Source organism: Emys orbicularis, chromosome 14 (assembly GCF_028017835.1).
Source record: "Emys orbicularis isolate rEmyOrb1 chromosome 14, rEmyOrb1.hap1, whole genome shotgun sequence".
NCBI classification, from domain to species: Eukaryota; Metazoa; Chordata; order Testudines; family Emydidae; genus Emys; species Emys orbicularis.
The window spans coordinates 505179-516620 of record NC_088696.1 but is presented as its reverse complement, the minus strand read 5'-3'; the positions used below and the strand labels follow the sequence as shown (position 1 = coordinate 516620).

Sequence of the window (11442 nt, the reverse complement as noted above, 5' to 3'; positions counted from 1 at the left end):
CTCAAGTAATTCTCTCCCTCTTGGTGTGCACTTTCAACAGCAGCAGATACTCCTAAGGCGCTAACTTATCTGCTTTACTTGTTCAATAAGGTCCCAGTAGAAGGAACTAATGAACAAAACATCTGATATAAAAGCAAACTAATTCCAAGGCAAAAAGTATTGAGGATAAGAAATTCTTAGCCAGTTAGCAGTCTCCAAACTGCTCCCAGCTGCCTAGAGTAGGTGAGGCTCCTAAGCTGTGGGGCGAGGGTTAATTTCATTCCAGAGTGGGGCAAGCAGTTAAGGATACTCTCTCTCTCTCATGGGAATAGGTTGCTCTTAAGATCTACCCCCTTTCTCTAGTTTGCAGAACATTCAACCACATCTACCGGTCCTCGTAAACTGGGAGTTTCTCCACCTCTCCTCGAGGATGTAGGTTCTGTGCCAAAGGGCCTTCAGGCAGTGGGTTCACATCATAGTTTTTGTGCAATCATTGTCCGCTGCAATTCTATTGCAATCTTCAGACTTGTGTATTTTTGATATTTTTGAAATGTGTTAACTTTTTTAACTTGTCACATGAGCTAGAGCATGTTAAAGATAAATTGCTGCAAAACTATTTTTCATGCCTTTGTTTTAAAATGAAGCGTATACTATTTTATGTACCTGACTCTAGCATGCAGCTATAACAATACCCCTCTTTCATTGTGTGTGGAAGTAGATTGTTACATTGCAGTGCTGAAGGTGCATTCAGTATATGTGGCAGCAAAAGGAGGAAGATCCTTGGGGTTAAAATGTGATTCCATTGATTCTTTACTAAGATATACAGAACAGTTCAGAAAGGAAGAATATTTTTGATCAACTTTTCAGCGGACATAGCAATAAAGATTTTTACTTTCATCTAGGTGTATATTCTGTTTGTTAATGCACTGGAGAGTACTCGCATAGTGCCACAATCATGCCATGGTGTGAGCACAGTTGTGACCAGCTTTATCCAGGATGGTCTCAGGCCATGTCTACACTCGTGACCTTACAGCAGCACAGCTGTACCGATGAGCTGTAAGATCTCTTGTGTAGCCACCCTATGCCGAGATAACCCTGTGTATGTACACAAGCACTTATGCCAGCAAGACTTATGTCGCTCAGGGGGCTGTTGGTTTTTTTTCACACCCTTGAGCGACATAAGTTTTGCTGACATAAGTGGTAGAGTAGACATGGCCTCAGTCATCTGGCTGAGCAGGCTACTCCCCCCCAATAGGGCCTCCTCCTTATAAAGTACTTGTAAAGCATCTTCAAGGTGGAATTTCTTCATGTGAAGAGGAGTTTTGGCCAGTAGTTTTGCCTCAGAAGTACTTTGTTGTGCAGCTCTCTAGAGGTATCTGCAGCAGATAGTAAGTGGAGAAACATTAGCCTGTGGCTAGGACTGACACGAGCCACTGTGCCTAGACAGAGCTTTGCAGTGAATACACTTGGTAACACTACTTATTTGGCTGCTAAGGGTTATGCAGGCTGCAGGAATAGAGTTCTCCTCCCCCTGTATTTTTGGGCTAATGGAGGGCAGATAATTCACCTCTTGCCTTATGACTTGAGAGAAGGATTTGCTAAATAAGTACCGTTTCCCCTCCCAGTTACCTAGAGGATGAGTGACCGGTACCAAAAAGAGGGCACTACCAAGCAAAACCAGATATACTTCAGCTGATAATTGGCTTTTATTAATCTTTTTCTTCACCTGCCATATCTCTGACTCCACCCTGCTACTTCGTGATCTCATGTAATGCTTTAGACTAGAGACTGGTGCCAATTAAGTAAGAGAAACACTAGAGGCTAAACATCACTTGTATTCACTGGGGAGGGGGGGGGTTAGGCAGTGCTGGCCAGTCATGTTGGTTCTGCGTGTTTTCCATGTGGTCAGTGCTAACGAAGGGATGCTATACAGAGGGGCTGCTGTGACATGACATTTCATTTTGAAGCTTGTTCATGGTTTCATAGAGCCACTGCCCCATTTTATTCCATAAAAAAGTCAAAGAAACAAACAAGAGTAAAGTTCACCTTTAATTGTTTATAAAGAATACAAGGAAGAGCTCAGCATTTAATATCTTTACTGTAAAGCGTGGAAGCTTTAGTGTGAGATCTGAGAGCAGAATTTTCATAGCTGAACACTGTTTTCCAAAGTCTCAGATCTTGCTCAGTCTCCACTGATTAACCTTGCTCTTGAGGCCCAGACCAGACACGTTTTATACAGAAAGGTGCCCCTGCCTGCCCCTAAGAGAGTGTGAGACAAACAGAGCATGGGCGTGGAGGGGACCGAGTGCAGGCACCCCCCTTGAATAATCCTATTTGTAAATGTATCGAGTTCTGTTTTAAAATCCTTTATGCCCTCACTGCTCCTATTGCAAGGCTTTTCCAGAACCTCCCATCTCTGATCATTAGAAACCTAATTTCCAGCCCAAATTTATTCTGGCCCAGAAGAGAGGTTTATATCACAGATTGGTCTTAAAATGGAAACACACTTGTCTCTGGCATTGCTTCTCTATCATGGTAATATAAATGCCTGGCTCAAAGGGTTAATACAAGCTCTGCACTGATTGGAAGGCATTTATTTATAGGTCAACTCTCCTAATGGAGTCTTCTGCACAATATGTTCCTAGCAGAACTACCCTGTGCTATAAGAAACAGTGACTTCGGTGTAAAAGGGGGCAGCAGAATGACAGCTGGTGATCTGGCACAGAATTTTATAGGAGTAATCTTGCATCATATAAACTTATTTTTCTTCAAGTGATGGTCCCTGTTGTATACCACTGAGGGGCTTATGCAGGTGTACCATGTGTCTGGAGCTAGAGAATTTGAAAATAGTAATCTCTTTTGCCAGCTGAAACTACAGGGAGACTTTACCAAGGGGGAATGTACCTACCCATTGGGGATCAAAACAGGAAAGTGCTGTTAACACTTCTGGAAAAGCACCATGGGACCCTTATTCTGGACAGATGCTGTTTAGAGCTCTGAGCACCACAGTCCCTTGACACCATTAGCTGGAATCAGTAGTGATTCACTGCCTGCAGCACCTACCCTAGCTTTTCTAAGGAAATCTCCCATCAAAGGATTGAGCAAGCTTGGCTTAGTGCTGCTTCAGACAGATCTGATGAGAGTCCAGGTTATACATCAGGCCAATTACTTTATGGGACTCTGATTAGTCTCTAATATTTTATCATCTAGTTCTTCCCTGCATTATCTCAAAAAGCGACTAACTTTGGCAGCCTGTGAATGAAAGAATAAAAGTCAGTGAAAAGCACATTCTTATCCACAACATTCTGCTTAGAAATTGTATACCTAGAGAAAGAGTTAGCCACCAGCAGTGGCACCTGCAGGCCAAGACAGCTTGTTACCCTAGCTCTGCCTCACATGAGGAGGCCATCTAGTACTCGAGTGCCAATACTAAACTGTTTCACTAGCTGCACCACTGAGCTCTGGAAGATCCTGATAAAAGTTCATTTTTCTATCACATTATAGGATGAGAACCACGCTAATTCCATAAAATGGCTAGGAGTCTCCCAACAGTGGTGGCATCCCCAGCAGTGCCTGCCAGCTCACAGTCCATTTCATCCATATAGCCTCTCTCCCTTTGCAAAGATCTTTGCCATTACTTTGTAGGGCTGTGTGTAGCTAGACGCCTAGCGCTGTGCAATAGGCCAAACGTGCCAGGAGCCAGCACGTGGCTTCCAGAAGCAGCCATTTCCTAGCGAGAGAGCTTCCAGAGGCTTGGACCTTCCAACAAGGAAGCAAGTATTCAGATCTCCAACAAGAAGATGGTGATGGTGATCTGCTGATCCAGGTGCTGGATTTGCACCAGTGCTTGGCCCTTGAAGGGTCAGTAGTAATTATCATTGAAGCCACCAGCTGTAAAGCCAGCACTGAATCCAGAAAGAACAAAATAAGAAGTGGCCACACATGAGAGCCAGAGCATTCAGTAACACCTGGATTTGCTGCACCACACCTGGGTGAAATACACAATGCTGTGACATGTCTCCCCTTCACTTCAGCCAGGCCTGACCTGTCCTCCCAACACTCTGGAGTGCCCAAGCCTAGCGAGCTGACTCAGCTTGTAGCAGAGGTAGAAGGGCTAGAAAGTCTGAGCTTAGCTCAGCTAGCACCTGGGGGGGCCAGGGCTGGGTCTTTTCTAGTGCTTGGCCCAGCTCCAGCAGGGCTCTCAACCAGTTGGAGGCTGTGAGCCCATGTTATAAACAAAAAAAAACCCTTCAAGATACTCCTGCCTAGCCATAAACAAAGGGCAGGTGGTGTTATGCCCTCCAGCATGAGAACAAAATGTTGGGTGGATGTAGTCCTGGAGATTTTCTCACATGACAATCTTTAATTCCTGGAGACTCCAGGATACTCCTGGAGGGTTGGCAACCCTAGCCATTGTCCCTCTTACAGTTCAGAGCTGTAGGGAGCCCTAGCGCACCTACACTTTGGCCATTCAGCTAAGTGGTGAGGACAGTGTCCCACCATAGTGGGATAGTCACAGAAACTGTATTTAATAGGACAGTCTTCTCTTGTTTCCAGTGTGAGCCATTACATTCCCAGGCCTTCATGCCCTTTCCCCATGGGTTGGTCACAGGCTCAATCCTAGGTGTTACTGAACATGTTCCTATAGTGTAAAGCCCTGCCCTGTGCGGGGGCTCTCCGGCTAGGCTCCACGCAGGCATGCAGCACTCAACTAATCATTAGGGTCACATGCTACTGCCTGGGTGACATCACTTTGCTTTATGGCAGTGGCTCTCAAACTTTTGTACTGGTGACCCCTTTCATACAGCAAACCTTTGAGTGCGACCCCCCCTTATAAATTAAAAACACTTTTTTATATATTAAACACCACTCTAAATGCTGGATGCAAAGCGGGATGTGGGGTGGAGGCTGACAGCTCGTGACCCACCATGTAATAATCTCAGGACCCTCTGAGGGGTCCTGACCCCCAGTTTAAGAACCCCTGCTTTATGGGAACAATGGTTGGTGTTTGTCCTCACTCACCCTTCCGCTAATGATTGGGTTTGTAGAATCATTTTCTTATACAATCAATTACATTTAAAAAAAATAAAAACCATTGTTTAAAGGTGACCCCCCTGATCCCCGCCATGTGAGGAAACACAGGCTCAGAGGAGAGCTAGTGGCAGGGTTTAGTGGCCGAGCCTGGGCTCTCTTCCTATGTCATTCTCTCCTGCTCCCTGCACTGCTGTAGCAAGCAGCTGGGAATCAAAGTTGTTCAAACATGCAGTGACGGGAGGAGAGATGGAGTCCCATTGTGCTTATTTAAGGTCAAGTGAAAAGCTCAGTCTTAGCTAATGAACACGGTATCTTGCCAAGTGCTGGTAGTTCTACCTTGTATGGGAGGAATGGGACTGTGACCAACGAGAGAGCTGGGACATCTTGCTTCAGCAGATCAGGGGATGGAGGGGCCCCTCTACTCCCAAGATACTGAGCTCAGCACAAGCAGTAAGCTAGTCACTGCTAACAGAGGCAGAGCCATGGAGCAGATGTAGATTATGGAACTAAGAATGCATCTGTTCCGCTCACATGCACAAGATTTAAATGCAAGGGCGGGTTAAAAGCAGCTTGGCTTGGCTCTAGCTGGAGCTGTTCTCTCAGGGTAAGGGTGCTTGTTGTGGCCATGGTCCTGTGTTCTGATTGTAGCAGTGCAGATGCAATGTCCTGAGCCAGGGGAAACGATGCTGCCCCTTCTTGGTGTCCAGGCTGGCAGCCAGAGAGAGATGAGCTGGTAGGACAGCTTGGGTATGCAGAAGCCACCCTAAAACTCATACATCTGCACTGGCTTCTCTCTCAGCTGATGAACTGTTTTGTATCCCCTGATAGCAAGGCCAGCACTGACCAAGAACGCCACACTGGCAATGCAGCTAAAGAGCCCAGCTGCTATCTCTGCCCCATGCACACTGCAGCTGAAGCCTTGGTAGCCTTTGCTTTGGTAGAGATGCTCTCTCTCTTTGCACACTGGAGAATCGTAGGCATCCAACAGATGGTGGAAGTAGAAGTAGAGAGCAGGCAGGAAGCCAAGTGCAATCAATATGTCCAGAGTGCATTCGAGCAGCAGCCAGGCTGGGAAATGCCATGGCAGCCGCAGCACACCAACCAAAACCAGAAGGCAAGAGAAGGCCATCAGGGCCCCGCCCACAGCCATCGCTGCCCTGGCTGTCGGCAGCTTTAATTGGTAGAACTGAGTGTCAAGTTGCTGGGCTTTTTCCCCCTCTGCCCCATTAAAGCCACTATAAGCCCCTCCATACTGGTAGTAGTAAATGCCCCCCAAGCTGGGAATGCCGGTGTAACCGCCTGTCGAGCTGTAGGACACAGAGCTGCAGATCAGGATCAGCATGGTCAGCAGAACTTCCACGAGCTGGCAGCAAGCTGCAAAGATGAACAATTCAAAGGCCAGTTAGCAATGGGTCTCTTATTGAGAAGGTCCCGCACCCCCCATAACTATAAGAGGGCTGGCTTCTCTCACAGCAGCACAGGGGCATGTGGGAGGGTGTGCCTGTTGCTGACCATGAATTAAGTAGTTGAAGTTCCCTTTCACTGAGGGAAAGATGACCACAGGACAACATGCAAGGCCCACCTTTTCCTCACGGCACTAACTTGTGCATTTTCCCAGGACTGCAAAGCCCAACTTCTTCCTTAGGTGTCTGATGACAGGGCAGCCATACAGCATAGTGGGGAACTACTCCTCACAGTCCTACTGTCAAGTGTATTTCAATTGTGGTTGAAGTACCTGGAGCTCTGGAGAGGGGCTTGCAATTGTTACAAATCCAAATAAATCAAGAAGCTTGATTAATACGAGAGCTCCTCACCTGCCCTCTGAATGCAGGGGGCGGACCAGAAGGGGAAGCCAAGTTCCAGCCAATCTGCTTTAGGAGGGAGGAGAGGCAATTTTGCTTTGATCTTTATATTTTAAGGGCCTTTTTTCTTAGGTCCTGAGCACCCACAACTTCAGATAAATCCATGGGACCTGTGGGCACTCTGTCATGCTGAGAGGTGTGACACAGCTACCTTGACAGACAGGATCAACAACTCACTAATGCAAACAAGCCAGCAGCCCCAGAACAGGAAATAAAGGCAGCTGTTAGCGGGCTCTGAAAATCTAATTTGTTTTAACTTGCTTCAAACCCCATGAGGCACACAGCCTTACCAAGGGGCATCCCTCATCACCACTGTATGCCGTGGACAGGGCAAGCCTCACAACTTTGCCAAGCACTCAGCCACTTTGGGGTGCAAATGAAGAATCCACCTGAGGCAGGGCCAGCTGGGAAGACCCTGTATTCCAAACCTAGGGAAGAGCCAATTGGCTGGCTGGGAACACGCTATACTCCTAGCCTTCTCGTCCCTGAACATTCAGAGCCAGCAGTAGCTGCACATGCTGCTGGATCCAATTAGCTCCCTTCAGTGTCCATGGGGGTGTACGGCAAATTAACTGTGCCAAACATCTCAGCCCCTATATCCAAAAACTGACAGTCTATGCACTTGCTCCAGTGGAGGGAAGAGTCTTAGGAGTGAAGGGTGCACAGAAATTTCACCCTCACACCTGGAATAAAGCATAAAGGAACTTGGTCAAACACCCTCCAAACTGTCCAGTCAGAGAAGGCAGCAGAGAGCCCAGGTGATGGCTCAGTACTGTGCACGGGCAGCCCCAAGCACGGCAGTCAGGCAGCCTTCGGCGGTGCGCCTGTGGGAGGTCCCCGGTCCCGCACCTTCGGCGTACCCGCCGCCAAATTGCCACCGAAACCACGGGACCAGCAGACCTTCTGCAGGCATGCTGCCGAAGGCAGCCTGACTGCCGCCCTCACGGCGACCAGCAGGCCGCCCTCCGTGGCTTGTCGCCCCAGGCACGCGCTTGGTGCGCTGGTGCCTGGAGCCGCCCCTGGTACTGTGTGCAGGCCCTGACTTTACCCCTGAGCATTACATGACAGCGGCGGAGAATACGGGAGGCAAGTTGCTGTGCGAGGCTGGATTTGCTGTAAAACAGTACGAAGGAGAAAGGGGGCAGCTTTTTAAAGTAGGAGTCTTGACAGCAACTTGACTCTTTCTGAGCAACTAATTCACCCATGCAAAGGCACCAAAACCCTCCCTCATTCCCTGCTCCCAGACAGGTTTCTGGAGGAGTTTTATTGCACTGATACGGGACAAAGTTCCATCATCCACTGATACAACCCCTTTTATGAGCTTGTAATAACTACCTGACACCCTTTATCTAGCCTCCTCTGTTCTCCTCTCAGCATCAACAGCAAATACCATTCCTGCTGCTTTGCTGCTCCCTGTAGGTTGATTCCCACCACTGAGTCACAGGAGTAGAGAGCCATATGCAGCTGGCCAGAGCCCTCACCTCAATAACCCACACTCAGCTTAAGGCATGAGCTAGAGTGAGAGTTCACCAGCCACTGGCACAACCTCTTCCTTGCCCTTCTGCAGCACGCACACACCCTAGCCCTGGGATCAGCAAGTGAACAGCTCTCCTGGAATCAAGTGTCGTCTTTGTCTCAGAGGATTTGGGACTATTGGAATGAGGAAGATCCCCAGCCGGCAAGATACATCCCAGCTATGGACCTTGCTGCAGGCATAGCCATCTCCTGGGCCTAAAGTGCGCTGGGTTCAAATGGGTGTGTGTACACACACAGGTTAAAGAGCACTGGGTTGAAGTGGGTGTGTGTGTACACACACAACGGGATGAAGTGGGTCTGTGTACACACACACACACACACACACACACAGGTTGAAGTCCACTGAGTTGCAATAGGTCTGCATACGCATAGATTCGGAGATTCCAAAGACAGAAGGGACCATTGCCATCAGGATAAAGTGCACCCACAGACACACGCAAGTTAAAATGCACTGTATTAAGTATACACACACAGGGTAAGTATGTCAGGTTACACACACACACACAGGGTCAGTGTGCCGAGTTACAGTGGGTTTGTACACACACACAGGATAAGTGTGCCAGGTTACAGTGGGTTTGTGGATATACACCCACACACACACAGGGTTAGTGTGCCAGGTTACAGTGGGTTTGTGTATATACACACACACACACAGGGTTAGTGTGCCAGGTTACAGTGGGTTTGTGTATATACACACACACACACGGTAAGTGTGCCGAGTTACAGTGGGTTTGTACACACACACAGGATAAGTGTGCCAGGTTACAGTGGGTTTGTACACACACACACACACACAGGGTAAATATGTCAGGTTAGGTCCTAGCCCCGGAAATCAAATTTCTGAAAAGGAGTAGGGTTGCTGAGGCATGCAGGTTGTTAGCATCACCTGTGGGGACCCTCCTCTGATTGGCTGTTTTCTCCACTGCCCCACTTCCTAAGCTACAGCAGCCAATCAGGGCTCTCCCTGCCCCCCACAGGAGCAGACCTCATTCTCCCAGGAGGAGCTGGGGGAACAGGGTAGGGCGAACAGACAGCAAGTGTGAAAAATCGGGAGGGGGGGTAATAGGAGCCTATATAAGAAAAAGACCCCAAAATTAGGACTGTCCCTATAAAATCGGGACATCTGGTCACCCTAGAACAGGGCGAGCCCAGCAGCTCAAGACACACGTCCAGCTACTGGCCAGGGGCACAGAGGGAACTGGCAGGTGCCTGTGTCCAGCCTCACCAGGACTAACAGCCAAGAGGCAGCAGGGGCAGGGGCAGCAGACCCCTCTCCCCCCACTTTAGACAGGACATCTGGCACACTCATCCCCCAGACAGGGCCCTGTGCACTATAGGAATTAGTGCAGACAGAGCATCCGCTGGGTCACAGGCAGGTGAGTCTTACCTCTGGCTGTGCACAGGTAGCGGCACTGGTAACACTCCAACAGGCCCGACGGCTCTGCCTGGTAGCACTCCGGCCTCTCGCAGCTGGGTCCACGTATGGGGGATGGCAACACAGGTGGGGGCTCCTCACTGCCAACCAAACACAGAGACTCAGAGGCTGACCTGGCAGGGGTCAAAGCAGGTGGGGGAGAGGGGTCCAGAAGCCATGAATAAGGGGCAGATCTGAGGAGCAGAGGGATGGGGGGCAGAGATAAGAGCCAAGGCTGGGGGTCAGAGGGTGCTGGGATGGGGGCAAGCTAGGGGCGGGGCTGGGCTGGGGCAGGGTGGGGAGATGGGGGCAGGGGTGCTGGCAGGACTGGGAGGCTAGGGGCACTATGGGGCAGGACTGGGAGGTGGCTGAGGGCAGAGCTAGAGGGAGACTGGGGAAGTGGGAGAGCTGGGATGGAGGCAGGTGCTGGGGGGCAGGTGGAAGGGCAGGCAGGAGGTGCTGGGAAGGAGCAGGGGGAGGTGCAGGTGGGAGCGGTGGCTGGTGGAGAGGGGGTTATGGGGGTGGCAGGCACTGGGGTGGTGCAGGTGGGGGGGGCTTGGGGCAGGAGGGCCAGTGGGGGTGGGGACAGAGGGTGGGGGAGACGGGGGGCTGGGAGGGGGTGGGGGCAGGCAGAGGGCACTGGCAGAGGATGGTGGCTTAGGGCAGGAGTGGGCACTGGGGGGGGGCAGGTGGACAGGTGGGGGGGCAGTGGGGGTGGGGACAGAGGGGGGGGCAGGAGGGGCAGGAGACAGAGGCTGGGGGAGGTGGGGCAGGCAGGAGGGGGCACTGGGGGTGCAGGCGGGCAGGGCAGGTGGTGTGAGGACAGGGTGAGGGGTGCAGGTGGGGGAGGTAGGGGCGCTGGGATGGGGCAGGCAGGGGGGCTGGGTGGGGGCGGGGGCAGGTGGGACAGAGGGTGGAGGAGGGGGTTGGGGGGGCAGGTGGGGTGGGGGCAGAGGGTGAGGGGGGCAGGTGGGGGAGGTAGGGGGTCGGGGGGCGCTGGGATGGGGCAGGCAGGGGGCTTGGTGGGGCAGGGGACAGAGGGTGGAGGAGGTGGGTCAGGAGGGGGCCCTGGGATGGGGCAGGCAGGGGGGCTGGATGGGGGGCAGCTCTGGGTCGCGCCAGGCCCCGCCCTGCTCTCACCGGCCGGGCCGGGGGCCCCTTGAGGGGCCGCTCGCCGCGCGCGCCCTGCCCGGCTGCTGAGGCCGCCTCCGCTCGCGCTCCGCCATCTCGGGCCGGGACTGAAGCGTCAGACCCGCCCCGCACCCGGGGGGGGGCTCACCTGGCGGGGCGGGGCGGGGCGGGGCCGGGCCGTGGGGGCGGGGCCTGAGGTGGTCGGTGTTTGTGGTGGCCGAAGTCTGCGGTACACGCTGGCCGGACGCGGACCCAGCCAGGCGCCTCTGGCTGTGGCGGGGGTTCGAGCCCCGCCAGGGGATGCTCGTCCCCAGACTTGGGGTCCCAGGGGAGTCACACAGCAGCCGTGGGAGAAACCCGCAGCGCTTGCACCAGCTCAGCACACCCATCACCTGATCCCCCGGGAACTGCACCGGGGTGTGAGCCTGTAGCCAGACACCTTGGCTACGTCTACACAGCGAAACCCTACACCAGGGACCCACACTT

General features: G+C 51.8%; 1 protein-coding gene across 1 annotated transcript; it reads right to left on the bottom strand.

Annotated features, from left to right (window-relative positions):
* Window positions 1-5776: 5776 nt before the first annotated feature.
* Window positions 5777-11051, bottom strand: MARVELD3 (MARVEL domain containing 3). The gene is made up of 3 exons (XM_065416859.1): window positions 10966-11051; window positions 9799-9926; window positions 5777-6387 (listed from the first exon to the last, which is right to left on the bottom strand). Exons 1-3 carry the CDS (start codon window positions 11049-11051, stop codon window positions 5777-5779), a joined length of 825 nt encoding a protein of 274 aa, XP_065272931.1.
* Between the last annotated feature and the right edge of the window lie 391 nt (window positions 11052-11442).